We start from the raw sequence: 27,479 nt of genomic DNA on the forward strand, positions 1-27,479 counted from the left end.
GCCTGCACCAGGAACAGAGCATCTCAAAAGCTAGGACACTTCTTGAACAAGATGCCAGTAGGGGGCCTTTGGTCACCAAGACGGAGGAAAGTGAATACTGAGCCCATCTGCCGGGGCGGGAGGGAAAGCCAGCGACTTTTGTAGAGTGTTGGCCAACCTGCTGAGGGTGGTGTGGAGGGCAGCCCTGGTGTCCCTTTGCTGACCTCAGGGCTTGACCTGGGCGGCCATCACTTGGCAGACAGAGGCCAGAAGCCATTCTGTCGTGGGCTGCCAGGCCGCCGACTTCCTACAGTAGGTGAGGTGGCCATCTGTCCCTGTTAGCTGGGCCTCTTGATGGCCATGAGGTCATGAGAATGTACCCAGAGTGGTCCTGCAACATCAAGAGGCTGCAGAGGCACTGATCTTTCTGTGGAGATCAGTTGGTCAGTGTCCATCAACCCTGCAGGGTGAGAAAGGTCACAAGCATGAGCCTCCCGCTTTCTGCCCCAGGCCTGGTCAGACTCTATGAGCAGTGCCAACCGTATCCCCATTCCAGGCCACTTGTCCATGAGGGCAAAGACCAGGAGATGTGAAGTCAGATGCCCCTCACCTGCCCCAGGGAGCCTGTCTCCCTGCCTACACGCCCCTCCCACAGGCAGACGGGATGACCAACAAAAGTATACACATGGCCCCTGGTCTGCCTTCACTGCTGTCAGTGAGGGGAGGGCATACCTATGACTCCCACCCTCCAGAAGGCCTGGGACCACTCCCAGGGAAGCAGTCTCAGGGCAAATAGGAGAAGCCCCCAGGGCAAGTGCCCCAGGAGACACCAAGCAATGACCTGGACCTAGCAGCCGGCTCTAACTCGCCCAAAGGGACTCAGGGACAGGAGATAGGACTTGAGAGTATGGACATCTGTCAGGCCAGGCCAGTGTCTCTGAGCCCCTGGGCTCTGGCGTGCTCAGTCCTGCCAGGCTCTCAGCCAGTGCTAGACAGCAGCCTCTGGCAAGGGCTGCATGTAGCACGTGGGGACAGCCGACTGAGGGGCCCAGGGCCTAAAGAAATGTGGCCAGGGCACAGAGAGCCACAATGTCCTGGGGCCAGAGCCCAAACACTGGCGTGTCTCTAGAAGGAGCCCTAGGGACCCACACTGGGAATAAGATAGCAGACAGGGGAACCCTGAGTAGGAGATGATCAGGAGCATATTCCTCAGGCAGGGGCACCTAGGTCCTTCCCAGGAATGGAGGAGGAAGAGCCATAGGGGCTAGGCTCTCTCCCTCAGAGGGAAGGAGGAGTGTGCTAAAGAGAAGATTCTTCATGACACTTGTTAAAGAACAGTAAGGCCAACTTTACTCAAGGGGGGGGGGACCAGGGCAATGGGTATCAGGACCACTGTAATGGGGTCTTGCACTGGGGGAGACAGAATGGATTCAACTCTGAATGCAGCATGGGCAAGGGGGAATTTATAGCCAAGGAGCGGGGTAGGGATCAGGGGATGGAAAATAACTAAGAGGAAACAGCAGGGGTCAGTGGGATCCTGGCTAACCTACCTAACAGGACTCTTGCTGAAGGCAGCAGGCCAAGATAATCAGACATCATCTGGGGGTGGGGGGGGGTGGGTGGAGGCTGAGAAACCTGATCAGCTATTGAGATCAACCAGACACGGAAGCTGGAGATTCTGGCTAAACGAACTTAGGAGAGTGCTTATGAAATTAGACAATGCAAAGATGAACACGGAAGTCCAAAAGTCAAGGCCTTGTTGGAAAGAGCTCAGAGGAGCCTGATTCAAATTTGGTCAGAGAGAGACTCTTTATCAATCCCCCTCTCGTCCAAGGAAAGGAGTGACATTCTTCTTTCCCCTGAAAAGAAGTCCGTGTTCTTACTTGGTTGCCTTTTGCTCATTAAGGATCGGCTGTACCATCTATTTGGAGTTAGGGGTAGAGGGTATGTGCTGGATGGGGTGTGCATTCAGGCATTTACTGAGAGGAATTTCTATAAAAATAAAAGGAAAAAAAGTTAATGGTTGGAAACCCAGTTTCTGAGTCCAGAGATCTGCCAGTTGAGATTTTCCAGATGTTGGGCTTGAGGACAGGACTGGCAATCCAAGAAACTCCCTGATCTTCAGTCTGAATGTCTTTGGTGATGGTACGGGGTGATCTGGTGAAGTTTCTCAGCAGCAGGCACGATGGTGATTTCTTTGACGTTTATGTCAAATTCCCCACCTTTAGCTTGCAGGCTTCTGGAAGAAGGCAGGTTTAGCTTTCAGTGATGCCAAGTCAGGGGAATGGGAGAAGACTGGGAACCCTGTAAGCCAGGTATCAGGATGATTTTTCCCAGAACACCTTGTAAGCATTGGCTCTATAAAGTTAAACCTGGTTTCTTAGAACCGTATGGTCCTACCTATCTGATTCTCTGCATCATTCTGAAATATGACATTCACTCAAAACCTTGGATATTTAACTAATGTTATCCAAATCTAACCAATTATGTCCTGTTACAAGAACAGGTTCTTATTGAACTTATTCAAGTAATTATATTGCCATAGAAATAAGAATATTCAATAAGAGTTTCCAAATTCTCAAGGGATCAGAGAGGGAGAAAAGGTAAGTGCTTTATCTTACAAAAGTATAATCTACTTAACTATTGTAAGTTATAGACAGTTTAAGTGAAAGGGATTCCTTATGTCTGGAAAAGAGAACATTAAAGCATTAGCAGTGTTCTAAAAAATAGCCATAATCATCCTTTAATCTGTTAACTCAGTTCCATTTAATCAATTTATTTTTTTTTTAAGTAGCCTTCACACCCAGCGAGGAGCCCAGTTTGGGGCTTGAACTCATGACCCTGAGATCAAGACCTGAGCTAAGATCAAAAGTCAAATGTTTGGGGCACCTGAGTGGCTCAGATGGTTAAGCATCCGGCTCAGGTCATGATCTGATAGCTCGTGAGATCGGGCTCCGCCCTGACAGCACAGAGCCCTGCTTGGGCTTCCCCTTCTCCCTTTCTTCTCTCTCAAAATAAATAAATAAATAACCTTAAGGAAAAAAAAAGAGATGCTTAACTGACTGAGCCACCCAGGTGCCCCCCATGTAATCAATTCTTGTTCCATTTGATCCTGGGTTAGGAGTTCAATGAACCTGTTGACTTCTAAAGATCGTGAGAGTTCATTTGATAAGAACATGCCATTGCATCTGTGACACATAACAAAAATAACCAGGATTTGGACTAATGGCATTATATTAGGCCATACCATGGTTAGCAAAGGTATTGACAAATTTTTGTAAATGTTATACAATTTCCAAAATATTTACATTAATAATATTTACCCAAGCAAATCTAGAAAGGTTAAAACTTCTATTTGACAACGCCCTTTTATGCAATTTAACAAATCAAAGAAACCTAATTACTCGAACATCTGTTTGTCTACAAAGTGAAAGAACAGAGCCTTTGAGATTTTCCAGGAACTCTCTAGGAAATTCCAAAGTTAGTCTGAGGTCAAACAAACTTCATTTAGGACTTGATTTGGGGAAGATGAAATTGTCAAAAATGTAAAACACGTTAGCCCTTTTCAATGTGGGAAGTCTTGGTTCTCTTAAATAGTCAAAGATATGATAAAGGTTAGCGTAAAGCACCTGAAATTATTCTGATTAAGATCTTGGTGTCCTAGGCAGATGACTCAAAAGGTTCAGAAGAAAGCTTTTACAATCTCTTAAGAGCAGAATGATATTCTAAGGAAACATCGTCATTCTAACAGAGAGAAAACCAAATGTATTTGCACCAGTGTATTTTTGTGGTTAAAGCTCTTTTTTTTTTTTTTTTAAGACCTTGAAACAAATCCATTCAAGTCTTATTCAGCTTGACTACATGAGATAAGGTCTATTTTCTGCAAACCTTTTACAGTTTTCCTATATTCATTCAAGTATTTGTCTATTTTTCTACATTTTCCTCTTTTCATTCTGGAGCAACCAGTCATTCTATTTTAAAATAAAATACCTCTCTTTTTCCCAGAACAAAAACACATCCTTCAAACTTCATACCTTTCCTTATCGATAAATATATCCTACTTTTCTTGCATACTCTTCATGCGCGGTCGTTTTTCTTCATCCTTATTATTTCTAGTAGTTTTAACTATATGTACTAGTTATGATTTTTAACTGTTTGTAGCCTTTCTCTTACAGAGAAAATAGTAGACAGTAGTGAACTGTCACATGCCAGCATTCTGTATGAGTAAACTAGCAAATTTTATGAACAGAAACGTGTTTGCTTATAGTACAGTTTTTCATGCTTATTAACAGACCTGAATGTACTTAGCCTCTCTATACCATATAAAAACAAAGTGCCAAAAGTATGTAGGTTTGCGATGCTCTGTTCAGCTAATGCGGTTGAAGGGGTCCAGAACATGCCACCCCAAAATATGCCAGTTTGGCATAAGGATTATTTAGAGCTGAAGGCAATTGAGAAACAGTGGACACAGGTAGAACTCTCCGCTCTAGGGGCGCCTGGGTGGCTCAGTCGGTTGAGCGTCCGACTTCAGCTCAGGTCATGATCTCATAGTTCGTGAGTTCGAGCCCTGCGTCGGGCTCTGTGCTGACAGCTCAGAGCCTGCAGCCTGCTTCAGATTCTGTGTCTCCCTCTCTCTCTGCCCCTTCCCTGCTCATGCTCTGTCTCTCTCTGTCTCAAAAATAAATAAACATTAAAAAAAAAAAAAAACTCTGCTCTAACCCTTTCTGCCAAAACACAGAACGTAAATTTCCATTTGTAAAAGTGTTCCCTCTCCCATAACAAGACTGGAGATTGCAGAGAGGAGTCTGCAGAACAGATCTTCCTAAACAACCCTGGTCTGCCCACAATTATTTCCTAGTCACCTCCCCACAATTTACAGCCCCTAGGAGCCATCCCCCCTTTCCTTTGTCTTGTCTCTTTTCCATAACTTATCCCTTTTTTAAAATAGTATATCAAGTGCCAGAATCTAACAGCTTCTTTGGGTTTTTCACTTCTTTTCTGTGAAGCCCCCATGCACATACAATAAAACTTACATACCTTTTCTCTTACTAATCTGTCTTTTGTTAGTTTAATTTGCAGGACTTGGGTACAGAACATAAGAGTGTAAAAGGAAAAGTTTCTCCTTCCCTATAGAGTGCTAATTCTATCCAAAAGGGACCATTTTAGTCAAAATTAATGGAGTAAGCCCTGCCTTACTTACCCCTTCACCTACTGAGACGAACTCAAGTTGCCTACAGTAAGTCCTGCCTAATACAACAGTGTCTCCACAAGTAATTAATGGAGGGAGCGCAGGTGCTGACAACACGTGAGACCTCTGTCAAAGACTCAGGTCCTAATGGTCCAGTCCTTACCTAGAAGACCCTGTTCGTGTTTCAGTTTACTATTAAGCAAACTGAATTTGGCTCTTTCCAGGGCCATATCTCTCTTCAAAACCCAGCCTAAAGCTGATCTGACATTTCTGTAACTGTCAACAGCTGAGCTGTCTGTACTCTGTGAGGATCAGTTGCAGATGGAGACATGCTGGGGTCAGGCAAACATCTACCCTTACGCAGGCTGGCCTGAGAGTGGGACTCTGCCTGGTTCCTGCCCCTCAGACTTGTGTGTCCGTCCACACGCATGCTTGGAGACACATAGCTGGACCCAGATATACATGCCGCCAGCTACAAACTTAGATGGGCACCAGGTGTGAGCAGACAGGGGGGTGGGGGGGAGGAAGGACCAGGGGTACATGCTCACGGACATATCAAGTGCATGTGTGCACATGTGTGCACACATAGCTCTAAGGGCTGTGTGGCTGGGTGCCGTGTTTGGTTCCCACAGGCCATCCTGCCTCTCCCCCGTGGCTCTAAAATTGTGCCCAGGGGTGCCTGGGTGGCTCAGTCAGTGGAGCGTCCGACTTTGGCTCAGGTCACGATCCCACAGTCCGTGGGTTCGAGCCCTGCGTCGGGCTGTGTGCTGACAGCTCGGAGCCTGGAGCCTGCTTCGGATTCTGCGTCTCCCTCTCTCTCTGCCCCTCCCCCATTTGTGCTCTGCCTCTCGAAAATGAATAAATGTTAAAAAAAAAAAATTTTTTTTTTAATTGTGCCCAGGTTCTGGGCTCTGTCATGCTGGATAGGCCCAGGGTGAGTCAAGCACTCTCCTAGTCACCCTTCCAGTCACTGGCCTGGCCTGGCCATCCCCGCCAGGGCAGATAAGAAGAGCGGAAAGATACAGGGAGCCCCCGGGATGGAGGTTGTGGCCCTGATGCATACCCCCCCAACTTGTCCCTCTGTCCTTTTGTCTGTCCATCCATCCTTTTCCCCACGTGAGCCAAGAAGCAGCTCTGCATCTGACAGAATGCACTGGCCCAGGAAGCCAAGCAGAGTATGCTGGATACAACATACACAGATCAGCTCCCGGACCCTGCCTAGCCCCTCCTTCTCATCAGGTAGACCTCACTGCACGCTACTGGGCATGAGAGACAACCAGGTGTGGGCTGCCCTGGGTGAGAGAGGCCCCGGCCACCCACCTGCCCACCATCCATTCGTTCAGCTCTAATTGGTGCCCATTTTGTTAGGCAGCAGAGATGGACAGAAAGAGCTTCTCTCAGGGGGTGATGGAAGGGATGGCACGTGATGGGGGCACCTAACCCAGTCCTGGGAGAGTCACAGAAGGCCCCCAGAGGCCATGTCCTTCCAGCTGCACCTGGTAGGTAAGCAGGATTTCACCAGAGGGAACAGCCTGGTGCTCTCAAGGAACCAAAAGGAACTCAGAGTGGCCCAGGGGTCAGGATGGACTAGGATACATCGCCGGGGCCTGAGTCAGGGTGGGCACCTGGACTTTAGCCAAGAAGCAGTGGGAGCCAAGGTATTAGGCAGGGCTCCTGCCCAAGGTGTGACTGGCGGGTGTGTGCAGGGACAGGAATGTGACTGCCACTTGCTGGGCCGTGTCCTCTGCCCAGGTGTCAGAGCGAAGGCAGGTGTCTACTTATCTCCCTGAGAGGTAGCTCCCATACCTCTTCCCAGTCAGAAGCCGTGTACTTTTGTGAGAATTAAACCTCATTTAGCTTCAAATGCTTTAAACGGTGTACAGCAGGAATTCAGAGGTGCAAAAATAAAATCCACTTAAAAAAAATGTCTCCACTTACATTGAATTCCTGGCTTAAGTTTCCATCCCATTATGTGGCAGAAATTACCCTGGTCAATTCAGGACAAGCCCAGGCAAGTGTCGGTCGGCTCAGTCAGGACCCCATAAGGCCAGACACAAATTACAAATAAGAGGCTTAATTCTCCTTGTTGATGAGAGACTTCTCCCACTCCCTTTCTTTTCAGAATGTCTTTCTCTGTCCTCTTCAGTGTACATAAATTTTTTTTTAATGTTTATTTTTGAGAGAGAGAACATGAGCAGGGGAGGGGCAGAGAGCAGGGTTGGGGGGGGGTGGACAGAGGATCTGAAGCGGGCTCTGTGCTGACAGCAGAGAGCCTGATGCTGGGCTTGAACTCATGAACCACAAGATCATGACCTGAGCCAAAGGTGGACACGTAACTGAATGAGCCACCCAGGCACCCCTGTACGTAAATCTTTTTAATGACCAAGCCACTAGTACTCTGGCCAGTCTCACAGCTCAGGAATGTTTCATCAGGGGCCTGGGAGCTATCTTTATGAAATGCAAACATTGGGACACCTGACTGGCATTCTTGATTGGGGGGTGGGGGGGCGGGGCAGTTGTCTAGTTCAAGCCCTACCCTGGGCATGGAGCCTACTTAAAAAAAAAAAATTCAAACGTCAAGGGAGGTAGCGCACATTCTGGGGTAGGGCAGGCAAAATTTTACTTCTACCCCTCTTGGATTTTTCAAATGGGATGCTAACAAAACAAAAAGTTTCTTAATTTGTATAGTTGAAGAAACGTACACAAAGAGTAACTCGAAGTGGAGGCTTAGAACTCTAGCTTATGAAGCACCTTCAATAAAGAACAATTTGTGGAGAAATGACAGGACAAAGGAAAGCAGGTTTTTGTTTTGTTTTCAGAGACAGAGAGAAGCAGAGAGAGAGAGAATACCCAGCAGGATCTCCACTGTCAGTGCAGAGCCCGACATGGGGCTTGATTTCATGAACTGTGAGATCATGACTTGAGCTGAAATCAAGAGTCAGATGCTTAACCAGCTAAGCCACCCAATCGCCCCCAAAGGAAAGCATTTTTAAGCTTCCAAGGGCAGGAGGAAGCTAATGAAGGTAAATGTACAGGAGGAAACTCATGAAGTGAGGTGTGCTTGCAGGTTCCTCTGGTGCTGTCTCTGGGCTGATAAGTCTGTCCTCAGTAAGGGGGGAGTTTATGTCCTGCCTTTAGTCAGAAAGGGGGAAGTGTAGAGAGAGATTTTACTGCATTTTTTGCTTCTTAATTGCCTTCAGCTCAACGTAATTTTTATGTTAAAAGTATGTTTTGGGGTGACATTCTGATTTCCTTCACTGATTTAATGCTTATTTAATAACAAAACTGGGTTTTTTTTGTCCTAATACCTTTGTGGAGAGGTGTTCTGGGTTGGAAGAACATTTTGTTTTTTATTATACTTCCCACAACCCCTTTCTCCAAGGCTGCACCCAAGTTCTTGGAAGAAACTCACTCCTTGGCCCTCTGCTCCCATCTGCTGGCTCATGCAGGTCCCAAGTACAGCTCTGGGCTCCAGAGGTCTACCTTCTTGCATGCCCTCTGCCACTTCCACTCCTTTGAGGGCCCGTGGAAGCTTGCTGGAGCAGTCCCCAGGTCTCTTTACACACAGCAGAGATCTTGTGCAGCCCCTCTCCAGCTCTCTTATGTTCAAACTATCAGGATCCCCTTCACTCCATAGAAGACCAGAAAGTACCACCCAAAAATATACGTTAGGATATCTTTGGCATTAGGAAAATTTTGAGCTGATAATTTTTGAGAAATAGCAGGCAAAGGAGAAGCTCTGAAAATAGAGTCAAAGTTTCCCTTTTGTAAGAGAAATCTATATAAAAGAAAACTCCACTTATAAAGGCATCTCCCTCTCTGAACCAGGAAGAGAAGAATGACTTTAAAATATACTCTTGAGGAGGCTGGGTGGCTCAGTCAGTTAAGTGTCCGACTTCAGCTCAGGTCATGATCTCACGGTTCATGGGTTCGAGCCCCACGTTGGCCTCTGTGCTGACAGCTTGGAGCCCAGAGCCTGCTTCAGATTCTGTGTCCCCCCCCCCCCTTTCTCTGCCCCTCTCCCCTCTCAAAAATGAATAAAAATTTTAAAAATTGCTTTTAATTAACATAAACTCTTACTAATGAAGAAGGCACTTAAATGCAGAACAAACCTCACTCTTGTTTTCTGTACTCTTCCTGGTCATCTCCCATAACTGGCCTCTGCCACACCCTTCTTTCTTTTGTCTGATAAGTGGTATTTAAGCCTGAGTTGTTGTTCTTTTTTTAATGTTTATTTTTAAGAGAGTGAGTGAGTGGGGGAGGAGCAGAGAGTGAGAGAGAGAGAGCTTGCAGAGCCTGATGTGGGGCTCGATCCCATGAACTATAAGATCATGACCCGAACTGAAATCAGGAGTTGGATGCTCAACTGACTGAGCCACCCAGGTGCCCCTAAGCCTGAGTTCTAAGCCATCTTGGAGAGTTACTCATTTTTTCCTAGGTGTCTCCTAATGCATACATGAAGTATGCATGTTAATACAATTATGTAATTCTTTCTCTTGTTAATCTGTCTTATTACAAGGTCCCGCACAGAGAACTTAGAAGGGTAGGGGGGAAATGATTTTTTTCCCCTTTGGCCCCCTCTGGGGGTTTTAGGTAGAGCAATGATGGGCCCCTCCATCAGGACTCACCCTAGCCTCTAACCTTTCTATGTCCCTCTTCCCCCTCTCCTCCTTCTTTCCCAACTCAGATAATTTGTGTCTCCTTCATAGCAAGGAGTGCTATAACAATGCACTTTGAGGACAGAAGCCAAAGGCCTCGCTGGAGTGGAGTGTCTGATGGGGTAAAAAAGACAAGAAAGGGACACTGACTGGATTGGGGAGAGTAGTTGTCCAAAGCCATCGATTCATTCCCTAAAATGTGACGCCTGCTTGTTTCGAGGGCTGGGTGCTGGGAGACACTCACCGAGGAGACACTTAGACCCAGAAGACAGGAGAGGGAGTTTTTGGGAAGTAAGTGAATAGGGGATGGGGCAAAGTCCAGGGTTTGGGGATCAGCAAGGAATTCCACTGTTGAGATCATAGTCCCGTTGACCATTCACCTGGATTTGCCAGGACAGCCCAACCTTAGTATTCACTTCCTGTGGTCCCATAAAGATTCATATAATTACTATAACATGTGTGTTACAATTTTAGAGTCTGAGAAAATGTCACCAACCAGATATATATATATTTTTTCAAGTAAATAACCCAAGATGGGAAAAAAATTTTTTTTTGCAGATACCCTTTGTAGAGAGAAATTAGAATCTAGCTAGTGCCTAGGTGTAAGGGAATGTCCTTGCAAATGCCATGTGTTAACATTCAGGACCAAGTCAGGCATCAGTCCACAGTCCAGGGCAGAATGGCAGATTGGGAACCAGGGAGAGCAGGGCTCTGACAAGCGGGGCCATCCTTGAGAACAAGAGAAGACAGAGCAGGAGGAGGCCGTACTCTGGGAGGCCAAACTGAGGCCAGTTCCAGCCTAGCTAGGAGCCTCAGGGACTCTGGGTTGGCTGAGTGAGGAGGAACGCATGTGCTCTGGGAGGCAGATGGGGTGAGGGCAAGGCCTGCTTGGTGGGTGCCAGGCACAAGGTTGATTGCATCATATGTAGGAAAGCAGAGAAGGGACCCTCATCTCAGCCTCTGGTGTCTTTTCAGTCAACCATTTGGTTACAACTTGAGAGAGACTGGGGGCATGGGTCCTTTTAGCCAGTGTGTGGTGCTGACATCACAGATCTGACATCAGTGTCCCCGGGCCACCCTGGGGGAACTGGCCCCCGCAGTTCTTGAGGCTGAATGAGTCTGAGGCACGAAAGGCATGCTCTTGCCTGGCTGGTACACTGGGGCCATTGTTTTCAATAGATGAAAGCTATGCCAGCTGGAAGAGGTCCATTCAGGCCCAGTGTTTACACATCAGGAGCCCAGGACCAGAGTGACAGGAAGTGACTTGCCCACGTTACAGAACAAGCAGGTGGCAGAGCCAGGGCTTGCCCATGGATCTCTCAGCCCTCCACTCTGGGTCAAGATAATTTTGTATGACTGTTCCAAATGGACACATAGTTTGCTTCTGCCCTTTGGCTATTGAGAACAATGCTATAATGAACATGGGTATACAAATATCCCTTCAAGACCTTGCTTTCACTTCTTTGGGGTACCGACCCGGAAGTGGAATTGCTGGATCATCTGGTTGTTCTATTTGTAATTTTTTTGAGGAACTTCCATTGTTTTCCACGGTGGTTGCATCCTTTTACATTCTTGCCAACAGTGTAGAGGGGTTCCAGTTTCTCCACATCCTCACCAACACTTATAATTCCCTCTCTCTCTCTCTCTCTCTCTCTCTCTCTCTCTTGCTTCTTATGGTAGCCATCCTAAGGGTGTGAGGTGGTTCCCTTTTTATAAAGACACCAGTCATACTGGATTAGGACCTACCCTGATGACCTCATCTTAACATGATCGTCGATCTGCAAGGATCCTATTTCCAAATAGAGTTGCATTCTGAGATACTGAGGGTTAGGTCTTCAACATAGAGTTTTAGGGGGACACAATTCAGCCTCTCATACCACCCCCAATCCAGGGTCTGCCTTTTAATCCATCTATCTGTGTAGACCTATACAGATAGTACATGTCTGTACTGAGTTAAATAGTGTCCCCACCGCCCAGAAGATTCACGTCCACCCAGAACCTAGGAATGAGACCTTATTTGAAAATAGGGTCTTTGCAGGTGTGATTAAGGTAAAGATAAAAATGAGACCATACTGCATTAGGTTGGTGCCTATATCCAAAGACAGCCTCCTTGTAGGAGACAGAGAAGGGGACACAGAAGGAGATATAAAGATGGAGTTGCAGATCAGAATGATCCCACTACAAAGTAAGAAACCCCGAGGCAAGGAAGGCTTCTTCTCTAGACCCTTCAGAGGAAGCATGGCCCCGCCAGTGCCTTCAGTTTGGACTTCTGGCCTCCAGAACTGTGAGTGGATAATTTTTTTTTTTTCCGATGTTCATTTATGTTTGAAAAAGAGTGAGAGCAACAGGGGATGGGCAGGGAGAGAGGGAGGCAGAATCCCAAGCAGGCTCGGCTGGCTGTCAGGGCTGAGCCCAGTGTGGGGCTCAGACTCAGGAATGGTGAGATCATGACCTGAGCCAAAGCTGTAACCGACTGAGCCACCCAGGTGCCCCAGAGTGGATCATTTTTTTTATTGTATTATTGTATTAAGCCACCAAAAATGTGTGGCAGCCCCAGGAAACTAATATACCTTCTCTCCATCTACGGCATCTACCCACTTATCACCCATCTGCATGTGACATGGAGCGAAGTGCTGGCCCAGATCCTCTTTCATAGGCTCTCCAGGGTCTGGCAACCATGCGCCCGCGCCACAATGGCAACCATTGTGACCCCCAAAGTCGCTCGCTCTAACCGATGTGTCGCGGGGGATTGGATGGGGCAGGGGGTGGGGCTGAGAGCCTGGAGAGGGCGGAAAGGCGGCGGGAGCATGGCTGCGCCTTGGCGGCTGCGGGGACAGTTACGGTGGCTGCGGCGCTGTTCCGGTTTCGGAGAGGGCGCTCGTGGCGCCCAGTGAATTGACCGGGCGAGGAAGCCCCTTGCCGGGTCTCCGGAACCGCGAGGACGCCGCCCGAGCACAAATCGGATCCTGGGTTAAACACGTCAGCGTGGGAGCCCCTGCTTCTTTAGAAACTGCAAGTTGAGCTCTATTCAACTAAGACACGCCAGATCTTTGAGCACAGATCCCATTCATTCATTAACTGGGCACTGTCTGAACGGTATTTTTACAATGTGAAAATACTACCTGTTCGTTGTTATATAGCTCAAAAAAGGCATAGAGAGAGGTAAAAGTCACTTGTAATCAATTTCTCCATCCTCAGAGGATCACTGTAAGTTATTTTGGAATCCACCCTTTGAAACTTTTTCTTAGGCATGTAATACACACGCAAGGGATTAAACCACAGCATGCTTTTGTAAGCTGCTTTTTTGTTCACTTACCAGACAATGGTCTATTTCCCACTTTATAAAAAAAAATTTTTTTTAATGTTTATTTTTAAGAGAGAGAGAGAGAGACAGAGAATGAGTAGGGGAAGGGCAGAGAGAGAGGGAGACACAGAATCTGAAGCAGGCTCTAGGCTCGGAGCTGTCAGCACAGAGCACGTTGCTAGGCTCAGACCCATGAACGTGAGATCATGACCTGGGCCAAAGTCAGATGCTCAACTGACTGAGCCACCCAGGCGCCCCTTGTCTATTTCCCACTTTAATGTGGACTTACACATTCTATTTTTTATACATACAGCATATTCCTAAATTTTTATAGGTTTATTGTGTAATGACCAAAACATGAGTCTAAGACTTATATAGTGATTTAATTTTGGTAAAAATATTGAAAACAGATGGGTGCATCACAACAATCTTTTCCAAAAACTTTATATCACTTAAAAAGTATTTTCACAGATCCATGGCTCAAGTTATGCCAATAATTAACATTTTTTCATGTGTCATCTGCCATTCACACTAGCAGTGGAAGTTCTCTCTGTGTGGCCTCTTCATACCTTTTCTAACATCACCTGAGACAGGTCTGAGTGGGCTTCTCATTTTCTTTTTTTTTAATATTTATTTATTTCTGAGACAGAGACAGAGCATGAGCAGGGGAGGGACAGAGAGAGAGGGAGACACAGAATCAGAAGCAGGTTCCAGGCTCTGAGCTGTCAGCACAGAGCCCGACGCGGGGCTCGAACTCACAAACCGTGAGATCATGACCTGAGCCAAAGTCAGATGCTTAATCGACTGAGCCACCCAGGCGCCCCTGGGCTTCTCATTTTCTAACCTCAGCAAGATGTTATAGGCTCACCTGACTTTTTGGATGTCTTGACGTGTTGTGTCATCACCCTCCAAGGAATCCTGTTTCTTTTTAGAGAACAGCGCAGTGGATCTAAATGTGGGATTCAAATGTGTTTGTATGTAGCTAAGGCAGCTTCATCTCTGAGTTTGAGCTCACAGACTGTTGCTCGTTGGGTTTGGGTACCTTTGACTGTGACATTGTGTATATTCTCTCTTTGCTCCTGCAGACCCCCCTCTTTCTCATTCCTGCTCTGTGCCCCAGGGCATGCACTGACCCAGAAGGATGGAATCAAAAGGCTCCCTTGTTCCCTTGTTCAATTGGTTTTGGCCAACGGGAGGCATCAGCAGGAAATGAGTTTTTTTTTTTTTTTAATTTTTTTTTTAACGTTTATTTATTTTTGAGACAGAGAGAGACAGAGCGTGAACAGGGGGGAGGGGCAGAGAGAGAGGGAGACACAGAATCCGAAACAGGCTCCAGGCTCTGAGCTGTCAGCACAGAGCCTGACGCGGGGCTCGAACTCACAGACCGTGAGATCATGACCTGAGCCGAAGTCGGACGCTCAACCGACTGAGCCACCCAGGCGCCCCAGGAAATGAGTTTTGAGAGAACTCAGCTCTCTTCCTGTGGTGCCCCACAGGGTTGACTTCATCCTCTCAACTGAAGACCACATTTTCTTATCAGACATCCTCTCCACATAGTTACCCTCTTAAGTTTTGGTAACAAATCACTCCCCCTCCGCCTCACCCTTACCCAGAGAGAGGCTCCCTGTTGGACTGGCTCCAGGAACCATAATCATCCCTTGCAGTTTTCCCCAAACCCTGAAACTCTTGTTCCCTGATTAAACCCTCCTCAATTACCCAGCATAAGTATGCAATCAAATCCTGCTGGGGATCCTAACTGATACCAAAGGATGAAGGGTGATTAAAAAAAAAAAAATTTTTTTTTAACATTTATTCATTTTTGAGAGCCAGAGAGAGACAGAGCACAAGCGGGGATGGGGCAGAGAGAGAGGGAGACAAAGAATCTGAAGCAGGCTCCAGGCTCTGAGCTGTCAGCACAGAGCCCTATGCAGGGCTGGAACTCACTGACCTTGAGATCGTGACCTGAGCCAAAGTCAGATGCTTAACCGAGTGAGCCACCCAGGCTCAGGGTGATTTTATTTTAATGTTTTTTTTTTTTTTTTTAACTTTTCTGTATTTTCCAAATTTTTCACAATTTTTTTTTTGTGTTTATGAGTTTTTAAAATGATACTAAGAAACATCATACAAATCTTTTTGATGAGGGTCAACTTGAGCCACTAGTGTTCCAAGGGGCAAATTTTTGGAAATACTGGCACAAATCGTGCCTAGAAGGTACTCCCCAAATCTGTAACACTTTGAGTAGTGTGGGATGAGGGTAGCTTCTTTTCCTATTCCTCCTATAGAATATGCATGTTTACAATGAACGTGTCATTTTTACAAAAAGACAAAACTTTAAAAATGAATTTTTGGGGAAATGTGCACGTTTTGCTACTTAAAAGCAAAGGACAGGGGTACCTGGGTGGCTCAGTCGGTAGAGCATACAACTCTTGGTTTCAGCTCAGGTTATGATCTCACGGTAGTGGGTTTGAGCCCCATATTTGGCTCTGTGCTGACAGCATGGAGCCTGCTTGGGATTCTCTCTCTCCCTCTCTGCCCCTTCCCTGCTTGCACTCTGCTCGCGTGCTGTCTCTCAAAATGAATCAATAAACATTAAAAAAAAGAGTAAAGGACAGTTGACTTTTTCTGTAAATGGCCATCTAGATAGTAAACGTTTTAGTGTTTGCCAGCCAAGAGGCAGAATCAAGGATGTTATGTAGGCGTTTACATAACAAGAGAGAAAATACATTGCCACAAAATTCTATTGACAAAATTCAAAGTACAATAATAATCAAGTGCATTTTTTTTGTAATATGGGGCTACTAACGAAAAGAATGGAATTCCTTTATTTTTTGGAAATAACATGGCACTTAATTAGGGCTCAAAGTGTATGTTTCCTATCATCCAAATTGATTGCAAATGTTCATCTGTTAATGCTGATATGTAATGAGATATTACGTATTGCCTCTTTGAAGATGTTTTTCAATAGTTAACAAAAATTGATATATTAATCCACAACATATTAAATATTAATTTGAACATATTCATATTAAACATATTCATATTATGAATTAATATGAATGTATTCATATTAAATTGAAAGTATTCATTCTTATATTAGATTCTTACTTGCCTTTTTAGTATGTCATTACACTACAGATTAATCAATTCTTTTTCTTAAATGTTTATTTATTTTGAGAGAGAGAGAGAGAGAGCATGAGTGGGGTAGGGAAGAGAGAAGGAGGGAAGGAGGGAGAGTGAGAATCCCAAGCAGTCTCCACACTGTTAGTGCAAAGCTGGATCCGGGGCTCAGTCTCATGAACTGTGAGATCATGACCTGAGCCAAGATCAAGAATCAGACACTTAACCACTGAGCCACCCAGGCACCCCCCAGTTAATCACTTCTTTAAAAAAATTTTTTTTAATGTTTACTTATTTTTGAGAGAGAGAGACAGTGTGTGAGTGGGTGAAGAGCAGAGAGAGAGGGAGACACAGAATCTGAAGCAGGCTCCAGGCTCTGAGCTGTCAGCACAGAGCCGGAGGCGGGGTTGAACTCACCAATGGCAAGATCATGACCTGAGCTGAAGTTGGAAGCTTAACCAACTAAGCCACCCAGGTGCCCCCCAGATTAATGACTTCTAATTGAATATTATGTGGAAGATCCTCAATTGCAAAGTTAAATGGATTTTGAAATATAGAAGTATTCTTTCCACTTGCACTGATGTCTGACTAACTCTGCTGGAACTGTAGTTTGAGCTCAGAAAATATATCTGCTATAAATTTAGGTAGGAATGGGCATCTTGCTTCTTGTTTAATCTTTTGACAGCGCTGGAAGTGTAAAAAACAGCTTGGTATTACTTGTGACTGTTTGTTAAAATGATTTGGTCCGAGAATAAATTTCATATGTAAATGCCATTTTGACTTGTAAATTTATGTTGACTTCATTAAGAAGCAGTCTCAAATCTACAACAAAAAGCTGATTTCCAAAGTCGTTCAGTGTTTGATAAGACTAGCTGAGGGCAGTTCTTGTTTAGAAAAAAAATGTGTTGGGGCGCCTGGGTGGCGCAGTCGGTTAAGCGTCCGACTTCAGCCAGGTCGCGATCTCGCGGTCCGTGAGTTCGAGCCCCGCGTCGGGCTCTGGGCTGATGGCTCAGAGCCTGGAGCCTGCTTCTGATTCTGTGTCTCCCTCTCTCTCTGACCCTCCCCCGTTCATGCTCTGTCTCTCTCTGTCCCAAAAATAAATAAAAAACGTTGAAAAAGAAATTTAAAAAAAAAAAAAAAAAAAAAAAAAAAGAAAAAAATGTGTTTTTTTTAAGTTTATTTTGAGAGAGAGAGAGAGAGAGAGAGAGAGAGAAACATGAGCGGGGGAGGGGCAGAGGCAGAGAGAGGGAGAAAGAGAATCCTAAGCAGGCTCTGCACTGTCAGCACGGAGCCTGATGCAGGGCTTGAACCCACCAACTGTGAGATCATGACCTGAGCCAAAGTCGGATGCTTAAGCCGACTGAGCCACCCAGGTACCCCTTGTTTAGAAAAAAAATTTTTTTTTTTTTTCAACTTTTTTTTTTTTTTTTTTTTTTATTTTTGGGACAGAGAGAGACAGAGCATGAACGGGGGAGGGGCAGAGAGAGAGGGAGACACAGAATCGGAAACAGGCTCCAGGCTCCGAGCCATCGGCCCAGAGCCTGACGCGGGGCTCGAACTCACGGACCGCGAGATCGTGACCTGGCTGAAGTCGGACGCTTAACCGACTGCGCCACCCAGGCGCCCCATAGAAAAATTTTAATCTCATCCCCAAGCTCGAAAAGATTGTAAACTGATAATGATGGTAGGGCAAGTCAAGATACTCAGTATCTGTTTCTGATGGAACTTCCCAGAACTGACGATTTTTAAGTCCATGAGAATGAACAAAGTTTACCATTGACACTAGTGGTTCACAAATACATGACAGATTCGAATATTTTCCACAAAGTACCTGCCAATGAATAATATGATGAATAACCATAGGCTTGAAACACCTGACATTTTCGCAAGCTTTGTAAATTTGCCTATCTAAGCCTTTTTCTGTTCCGTGTTTTTTTATTACCATCAGTTGTAACATATATTAACAGATTCCACGTCAGGTTGTACTGAATTAGTGTTTTCTCAGCTTCTTTGAAATATTCTTGGGGCACCTGGGTGGCTCAGTTGGTTAAGCGTCCAACTTCAGCTCAGGTCATGATCTCACAGTTCATGAGTTCAAGCCCCGCATTGGGCTCTGTGCTGACAGCTCAGAGCCTGGAGCCTGCTTCAGATCCTGTGTCTCCCTCTTTCTCCATTCCTCCCCCAGTCGCAGTCTGTCTCTCCTCTCTCTCTCTCTCAAAAATAAATAGAGATTAAAAAAATTTTTTTTAAAGAAATATTCCTGCCTGTAGTTGTCCCATGCAGACTATTCATAAAGTCTAATTCTTCAGTAATTGCAAACTCTGCATCGACTTCCTGAATAAACAGCAGCAACTCAGGCGCCTGGGTGCCTCAGCTGTTGAGCATCTGACTTCCGTTCAAGTCATGATCTCATGGTTTGTGAGTTCAAGCCCTGCATCTGGTGAACACGAGTCTGCCTTCAGGTAAAACATGAGCCCCGTTTCAGCTAAGCCCCACTTCTCTCTCTGCCCATCTTGGGACTGCCCCTGCTGGGATTCTCTCTCTCTCTCAAAAACAAACAAACAAACAAACAACAACAAAAAACAGCAATAACTGAGCAGTATTAGTAACATTTGCTGATTCATCAAGCCAAAGAAAAATCACTCAGAATCATATGACCTGTTTTTAAATTGATTTCTTTTTCTTTTTTTTTTAAAGTAGGCTTCATGCCCAGCACAGAGCCCAACACGGGGCTCAAACTCATGACCCTGGGATCAAGACCTGAGCTGAGATCACGAGTTGGATGCTTAACTGACTGAACGACCCAGGAGCCCCTAAACTGATTATTGACGTTTCTACCCACATCCTCAATTCTTTGAGCAACTCTTCTCACCAAAACACTAATAGTCTTTATTTTTACTTTTGTTTATTTAAGTTATCCCTGCACCCAATGTGGGGCTCGAACTCATGACCCTGAGATCAAGAGTCACATACTTCTCCAACTGAGCCAGCCAGGTGCCCCCCAAAACACTAATAGTCTCAAACACACTTTAGGTTTTGCAGGCCAAGAGGCAGAATCGTACATAGGTTATGAAGGTACTTACGTTCTAGGTCTTATTTTCCAATGATAAAAATAAAACTATTTGGGGGGGAAACTACCATGTTTCCTTCCTTGACAAGGGTCAATCCCACCACAGTGGAATTCAATTGTTAAAATGAGTGGCCACTGCCAGTTTCCTCATGTCATTTGTGTACAATCACCAATTAGCATCAATGCCAAGGTGTCAAGTGACTCGATTTTCTTTTAATCCCACTAAGCCAGCAATCACTTCACATTATGCTGAAGAAGAAAAGTCACCAAAAACAGGCCAAGAAATGTTCACTGCTAGAGGGCTTCTTGCTGCTTTAAGTGTGATATTTACACGGATGAATATTTCTCCAGCTTGGAGTTTGTCTGCTATAGCAACCAACTTCATGAGCGCAAGCGAGCAAATGTCTTCTGACATGACAATCACTTTTGAAACAAACCCTTATTTGATCATGACACATTTTTAAACATGTGGCTTTAACCACCATTGTTTCGCACACCCTGAAATGTATTTTTTTCATCCCAACGTTGTCATAAAAAAATAATAGAAAATTTCATTGTCACTGCCTGATAGCACTAATGCTTACTGGTAGTAGCCCTCAAGTTTAGAAAAATTAACTTTGGAACTTCAGTCATGGTCAGCCAGAAGACAGTCTTTCCTCCTCCACAGGGAAATAAGTGTTTTTGGAAGCACTGTCCAAGTTGTTTGGGGCCACCTCTACATTGCCACTGGATAAGGAGGCCTGAAACTTGACTGTCTTCCGGAAGAAGGACTTTGGTTAATAAGCATGGAAAGATATCACTTCCTTTTCTCCTTGGTTAGCTGACGCAGGACAGGAAGGCTGGGGGTTCTTCAGCCTCTCTGGGAAATCCCTTCTGTTGGGATAGCTCAGTGTATTATAAATCTTGTCCAGTTTCCACACTTCATGAAGTTTTCCTTTATACGCCATCTCATCAACAGAGCTACCCCGGAGGTTTAGGATTCTTACTCCTACGTAGTGAGTGACAAGTAAGGCCTCAAGCCAGGTCTTTGCGTTCTGTCTGGTCCTTTAATGACAACCACCTCCACAGGAGAAAGGAGGTGGGGAAAGGCACCTGAGCCTGGGCGTGGGCTGGGGGTGAGAGGCACCTTACGGACCTTGTCGACACACCTCAGCTCCTGTGCCGTTTTGCGCAGGACGAGCCCGAAGAGGGAATGACGCGCACTGTCCCCCCCACCCGTCAATTCCTAGTCATGCCACGATCCTCTTCGCTGTATATGTACGGTGCGTTCCAAATTCCCAGTAAGTATATCCTCGGCGAATTGAGCTGCGTGAAGCCGGCAACCGGCACTGCAGTTGCCCCTGGTACCACCCCCAGGGGCGTGCGCGCCCCTCGGCTGTGAGTCCGAGACCACAACCCCTCCGCTCTGCACACGACCCCGCGGGAGTCGGAGCGGCGGACAGAAGGCGCGCGTACGCGATCAGGGCCACCGGGGCCCCAGGGCGGCGCTCCAGCTGCGCGCTGGGAGGTGGGGTTGGGGTAGGAGGAGCTTGGGAGGGGCGGAGCCTGGACGGCGGGATCCGCGGTGCGGGGGCCCGCGCCCACGGAGCGGCGCCCACGGAGCGGCGCCCGGCGCGGTGGGGTCTCCCAGGCGGGCCGCGCACTGGCAATCGGGCCCTCGGACAAGATGGTGCGTTCCCCGGGAGAGGAGAGAGGGGCTACTCCCCCGGGCGGCCCCGGCGAGGCACACGGAGCTCCCACCCCGCCGGGAAAAAGGCGGGGGCGGTCAGGCCGCACTGTCTCTTTAAGACCGTGTTCCCGCTAACACCGACGGTGAGTAACCTGGCCCCAAGTCCTGGGAGAAACCCCCAGAAGGGTAGGCGGATGGGAATAGGGATCTCTGGGCGTGGAATTTGGGGAAGTTATGAATGGGAGGGGGCACCCTGCTTTGAACCACAACCCAGCCCGGTACCTTGTAAATTTTAACAGAGCTCCTGGAGCGGGCAGTGAGACTAAGCAAGGCCAAGTTCCAAAGGGAGGAGAGTCCCTCCACCTGGCTTCAGCGCCCACACGGCATAGTCCTTCGTAATCTCGTAATCTCGGTAAGCCCAGTAATTTGTGGGGGTGAATGCAAGAAGCTTCCGGCCTCGTGGTGGGTGGGAGGCAGAGGATCCGATGACTGCTGACTGTCAAGTGGCTTTGGGCAGCTGGTTCTTCATGAACTTTCCTGGGCTGAGAGGTGGAGCCTTCCCTGCCTCTGCGTCTGGCCCATCCAAGAAGGGGCATACAGCATAATAAGCTTTAGGACCTCAGAGAGAGAGCACAGCAGGAATCAGTGGAGAGGAGGATGGCAGGACTGTGCCTCCCTGGTGCCCACTGGCAGTTGCCCCACTGGGCACGAGGGAGGAGAGGCTGAGTGGTCTGATGACACAGGGTGAGCAGAATGAGGATTGTGAAGTCACAGAAGTGGGATGCTACAGCTGGGGGCCTGGGGTTGGCTGCCTGGCAAGATTTGGAAAGGTGTTGCCCAGGAAGATCAGTACTTTCTGCCAGTGGAAGGCCCTCTGGGATCAGCAGGGCACGGTGCCTTCCTGGTGCCCACGGTGGACTGATGAATCGGGTGAGGCCACCCTACCACAAGGGTCCCCCTCCCTATTCTACACAGGAATGAAAACAGTCCTGGGTCCATACTCTGGAAGCCTAAATACCACCCACACCATGTGGAAGGAAAGCAGAAAGACCGAGTGGCACATCTTGCTGACCCCATTTCTCCCAGACCACCTCCTGGGCAGACCCTTGCTCTGTCCATGCTCAGCTCTGTGAGCTTTCTGTTTGTCCTGAGTACCTTCCAGGATTTGGGGTTCCAGGGCTCTGGGGAGTACGCACTGGAGAGCAGATGAATCCCGAAGATCACCACTGACTCCCACCCTCCTAACTTCTCCAGATGCAGAGGCCTCCATGGCTGTGATAAGCCTTCTGTTCCTGGCAGTGATGTATGTTGTTCACCACCCCTTGATGGTCAGCGACCGGATGGACCTGGACACACTAGCCAGAAGTCGGCAGCTGGAGAAGCGGATGAGCGAGGAGATGCGCCAGTTGGAGCTAGAGTTTGAAGAGAGAAAGCGGGCAGCTGAGCAGAAGCAGAAGGCAGAGAACTTCTGGAGAGGAGACACATCCAGTGACCAGTTAGTGTTGGGGAAGCAAGACATGGGGTGGCCATTCCAGGCTGATGGCCAGGAGGGGCCACTGGGCTGGCTGCTGGGAAACCTGTGGAATGCTGGCCTCTTCTGCCTTTTTCTCATCTTTGAGCTCCTGCGACAGAACATGCAGCATGAGCCGGCCTTTGATTCCAGCAGCGATGAGGAGGAGGAGGAAGTCCGTGTTGTGCCCGTCACCTCCTATAACTGGCTTACTGACTTCCCCTCGAGGGAGGCCCTGGAATCCTTTTACAAACACTACGTCCAGAATGTCACCCGTGATCTGTCCTGCACCTGCGAATTCGTAGAGAGCTTTGTGGATGACCTCATTGAGGCCTGTCGGGTGCTCAGCCGCCGGGAGGCTCACCCACAGCTGGAGGACTGCCTGGGCATCGGGGCTGCCTTTGAGAAATGGGGAACCCTTCACGAGACTCAGAAATTTGATATCCTGGTGCCCATTGTCCCTCCGCAGGGCACTATGTTTGTGCTGGAGATGAGGGATCCGACCCTAGGCCGCCGCTGTGGCTCTGTGCTGGTAGAGTCGGAATGTGTGTGCAAACGTGAGAAGATTCTGGGGGACGTGCTGTGCCTGGTGCACCACCACAGGGATCACTCGGCTCTCCTAAGCAAGTGTAGCAGCACCATCAAGGTGGCTCTCTGCACTGGCTCCCACCTGGACGTGTGCAAGACAGTACAGTGGTTCCGGAACATGATGGGCAATGCCTGGGCCCTTGTGGCCCACAAGTATGACTTTAAGCTCAGCCTCCCACCGTCTACCACCTCCTGCAAGCTCAGGCTGGACTACCGCTCAGGCCGCTTTCTCTCGATCCACTTGGTTCTGGGGGTGCAACGGGAAGACACGTTGGTCTACTTGGTGAGTCAGGCTCCTGACCAGGAACAGCTCACCAGTGTGGACTGGCCTGAGTCCTTTGCAGCCTGTGAACACTTGTTCCTGAAGCTGGTAGGGCGTTTTGCTCCGGAGAACACCTGCCACCTCAAGTGCCTCCAGATCATTTTAAGTCTCCGGGACCTTCAGAGCTTACCCCAGGGAGCATCTCGTCCTATCCTCACCTCTTACCACTTCAAAACGGCCCTCATGCACCTGTTGCTGCGGCTGCCCCTAACAGACTGGCAGCACAGCATGCTCTCCCAGCGGCTCCAGGACATCCTCTGGTTCTTGGGCCGTGGCCTCCAGCAACGGTCCCTCCATCATTTCCTCATTGGTAACGCCTTCCTGCCCCTGACCATCCCGATCCCTAAGACATTTCGGAATGCTGAGCCTGTCAATCTCTTCCAACACCTGGTGCTAAACCCCATGGCACACTCACAGGCAGTGGAAGAATTCCACAACCTTCTGACCCAAGTGAAAACGCTGCCCTGTGCCCCATTGGCTGGGGCACATTAATGTAAAGGCCATTAAAAAAGGGGAGAAGGTATTTCTGAATCCTCAGGCTGCCAAAGAGTTTATTTTTCAGGACACGTCAGTGGTATGTGTGATGTTTACCTTGCCAGTGGGGGGGCTATGATAGATAAAGACACTTTACGGGGTACCCGAAGTGCTCATAAGGATGGGGTCCAACCTGTAGGGTCTGATCTACAGTGTGTCTTCTGAGGTTTTCTTCTCCTGCCTTTTAGCATGACCCAAAGAGGGCCCAGGGAAACGGGTGTTATAGGAGGATCTTGCAGCTAGAGTTGAAATCCAGAGGCGGCCTGTGAAGTTGTGTTTTGTATCAACACTGGAAGTGAAAGAGAACCAGAGAATACCTCCGTCGCAGCTTATTCCTTTTTGTGAATGACTCCCAGCAACATTCCTTGCAACCTGGTTTCCTGGTTGAACTGTTAGTTTAATTCACATCCAAGCTGATAGCGCATCATTTTATCCTAAATACCTGTGAAGGCAATTGCTTGTGTGTTAGGATCTAATTTTTCAGACCTTCTCTATTTGAAGATATAACCAAGATGTTTGTTTTCCCTTTCTTAATTTAGCCCTATTTTCATATAATATATGAAGTAGAATATAATACAGCTGTTTTTATGAATCTGAAAGAAAACTCCCACTACTACCCAAAGAATTCATTAGCACTGATTCACAAATATTAAGTCAATGGTGATCTATTTCATAATTGTGTAAATTTAGTAAATTTAGTGTATTTACTAAAATTAATGACATAGCCAGCATCTAACAAGCTTCTCAAGCCTGAAACCAATGTTATAAAACCCTTACAGAGGACAGTCTTTTTTTTTTTTTGGCTGGGTGGGGGGCGGGTGGCTCTGAGATGAACAATTAGTGTTTCTAAAGGGAGCCATTTGTTTTGTCAAATGAAAAGGTTTAACCCCCATGTGTAGCCGTGCTTTTTCTCAGTCTGTTAATGCCTTTGTATTCTCTTTTCAAAGATGACAAAGGGAGTTTTTTGAACTATGTTTGCGGTTTTGCAAAGCAGGATCATCACAATCCAGGCCCGTTGCCAGGGTCGGACAGGAAGGGACTGTGGAGCAGTCCAGCTCCAACAAAGTCGTGATTCTGAAGATACGATTGGTGGATTTTTCCCGTCTCTCAAAAACCTGGGCATCCTGATGAGGAGGCTTAAGAAAAGTGACTGTAGTTGTGGGTGTGGTTGTTTTGGAAATAACAATGCTGTTCCTTCCCTGCATGCCAGGAAGATCTGGGGAGGAGAACCTGGCCGCACATTTAACTCGATCACAGGGGTTTTAGATGCTGGCCTGGTAGGCTTTTGCTGTATCCACACCCCTCCCACGGCAAAATTAAACTACAAATTTATGTCCCAGAAGCTGATGCAAGTCAATATTTGAGGCTCCTACCGCACATTAATGGCTGTGCTCCCGTGTTATCTGCTGATACGTGCCAGGTACTGCTTTCAAGCTAAGATGCAGTGATGGTTGGTTCCATGCTCGTTGGGATTTTGATGTTTTAGAAACATCCATATTCTTTTTGTTTAGAAAACAATTTGTTGATGTTTTAGTTCTGAATCAATAAAGGAAGTTATTTTGTGTGTCAGTTGGAATCTACATAATAACACACACAGAAGACCAGTATTCTCACATGCCTGTTCCCAACATGTCCATGTTCTCCTGATAGCTTCATCCAGTACATCCTGCTATTTCTCAATGCACCTTGAACCAGTCTGCCCTGAGGTTTCCCAGTGGCATGGCCAGTAGCCAGGAAAGAATAATTCAGAATGTTATTCATTTTCATGGTGCCCAAACCAAAATATCAGCCAATTTAAAAGACTGCAAACAACATGCAGAAGCTGTAGGAGGCACAAATCTGTCAAGTTGAAAGGTAGTATGATGTTCTAGAGCTCTGTGGTTTCCAGTCTAGTAAGAGGTAAGAAAAGAGGAGCGAACAGAAGACAACAAAGGGAACAGTCAGCGAAGCTTGGGTGGGGCAGAGGGTGTTAAGAACGAGTATAGAAAAAACAAGTAGTAATGGAAAGAACAGAGCTGTTGTGCTCTGGGAATACTCTTACAATGAAAGGGGAAACTTCTCTAGATAATTTAGGAAGCTGAGCTTTATTCTAAAACAATTCCTGGCCGGCACCCAGGATACAACAGGAGTTCTAGTAATGGTTATACTTAACGTTCATTGAGCATTGCCAATGGTCCAGGCACTGTTCTTAATGCTAAGTTACCTCTAAGTGAGGTAACTCATTTAGTCCTCACACTATAACACCATGAAGTGAGGGCTTTATCCCTTCCATTTTACCTATGAGGAAACTGAGGCACAGAAATGGTACACACTGGGGCGCCTGGGTGGCTCAGTCGGTTAAGCGTCCGACTCTTGGTTTTGGTTCAGGTCATGATCTCACAGTTCCTGGGTTTGAACTCTGCGTTGGGCTCTGTGCTGAGAGTGCGGAGCTTGCTTGGGATTCTCTCTCTGTCCCTCCCCAACTCGCGCTGTCTCTGTCTCTCTCAAAATAAATTTAAAAAAGAAAAAGAAATGGTACACAACTTCCTCAAGGTCACATAGCTAGTAAAAGGCAGAGCCCGGAGGAAAGTGCATGTCCTAGCAACCTTCCAGCATGGTCTTGGGAATATCAAGATGTAGGAGTTAACATGCTTTGAAAAGCTAAAAGCACTACATTAAGATAAAGGGTGGTGTGTTGTTTAGAAATTCTAGAAGACAGAAATTGTTGGTCCTTAGCCCAGTCTTTAGGTCAGGAGTTTCGTATCACGTACAAAAATTAAAGGCATTTGCTCAGAGGCCAAAATGAACGTAAAGCCATTTGCACTACATGCCTGTTGAGCCCCAGTGACTTGTTTATATCATGAACTACATTATGATACAAGCCAGCTGCAGGATGGAAGGTCAGGGCAAATTTGAAGCCGAAAGATTGTTCAGGTCGCCAACCGATAACGGTATCGTTCCTCACCTAAAGGTTTTTGCCATTCATTTCGGGGAAGTAGATCTTGATAAGGAGTGAAATGGGGAAGGGGAATGGCCCCAGTACTGCTTTTCTGGCAGACCAGGAGTGGGGGCGGGAGGCACTACTTTGGGTGTGTGCAGAGCAATTGAGTTTTGCATACCACTGATACCACTGATAAATCATTCAATCTTTTGGCACCCTCCACCCAACTAACCCCTCGAGAAACAAAGACGGCATTCAGATCTGGAGGTGAATGACCCGCCTGCAGGGGGCGGAGCTGGCTCTCCCTCCCAGCACAGGGAGCCCCAAGCAGTCCAGTGAAGGGGTATTATCTTCACTGTTTTATAAACAGAGAAGAAAATGAGGCCCAGAGAGGTTCACATGCCCAACCGAGGATTTAAGCCTGTCTTCCAACTTCACACATTCAATACATATTCAAGCACTTGCTGTGTCCGGGGCTAGCACCGGGCCCTGGGAAAACAATGGCTTCATCCTCATGGAACTGACAACCTGTGGAGGAGACAGACATGAAATAGTCACACCAGCGGATGTGAAATTTCAAAGGTGACAAGTTCCACTAAAACTTCCAGTAAGGACACTTG

At 47.0% G+C, this 27,479-nt stretch overlaps 1 protein-coding gene and 1 long non-coding RNA gene across 6 annotated transcripts; one reads left to right on the forward strand and one right to left on the reverse strand.

Moving 5' to 3' along the window:
• Window positions 1–1,715: 1,715 nt before the first annotated feature.
• LOC132691955 (uncharacterized) lies at window positions 1,716–21,349 on the reverse strand. Its single transcript, XR_009616107.2, has 2 exons — window positions 21,268–21,349; window positions 1,716–1,971 (listed from the first exon to the last, which is right to left on the reverse strand). It is a non-coding gene; the product is annotated as an uncharacterized LOC132691955 (long non-coding RNA).
• ITPRIPL1 (ITPRIP like 1) lies at window positions 20,896–25,508 on the forward strand. Of its 5 annotated transcripts, XR_009616105.2 has the most exons (3): window positions 20,896–21,128; window positions 21,285–21,397; window positions 24,887–25,508. XR_009616105.2 is itself a non-coding variant. In XM_060653834.2 (2 exons), exon 2 carries the CDS (start codon window positions 22,254–22,256, stop codon window positions 23,895–23,897), a length of 1,644 nt encoding a protein of 547 aa, XP_060509817.1. In that variant the 5' UTR covers window positions 20,896–21,128; window positions 22,240–22,253; the 3' UTR covers window positions 23,898–23,936. The 5 variants fall into 5 exon arrangements, 4 of the variants coding, with proteins under 4 accessions (XP_060509817.1, XP_060509805.1, XP_060509810.1 ...); XM_060653834.2 differs by lacking the exons at window positions 21,285–21,397; window positions 24,887–25,508 and adding an exon at window positions 22,240–23,936; XM_060653822.1 differs by lacking the exons at window positions 20,896–21,128; window positions 24,887–25,508 and adding an exon at window positions 21,961–23,936 and having other exon boundaries at window positions 21,286–21,397.
• Window positions 25,509–27,479: the final 1,971 nt, after the last annotated feature.

Source organism: Panthera onca, chromosome A3 (genome assembly GCF_046562875.1).
Source record: "Panthera onca isolate mPanOnc1 chromosome A3, mPanOnc1 haplotype 2, whole genome shotgun sequence".
NCBI lineage: Eukaryota > Metazoa > Chordata > Mammalia > Carnivora > Felidae > Panthera > Panthera onca.

Coding starts and splice junctions, on each gene's coding strand:
- ITPRIPL1 (XM_060653813.3), top strand. CDS start 21,720: ATGACACAGGGTGAGCAGAATGAGGATTGTGAAGTCACAGAAGTGGGA. Junction 21,916..22,239: donor ACGGTGGACTGATGAATCGG/GTGAGGCCACCC, acceptor TAACTTCTCCAG/ATGCAGAGGCCTCCATGGCT.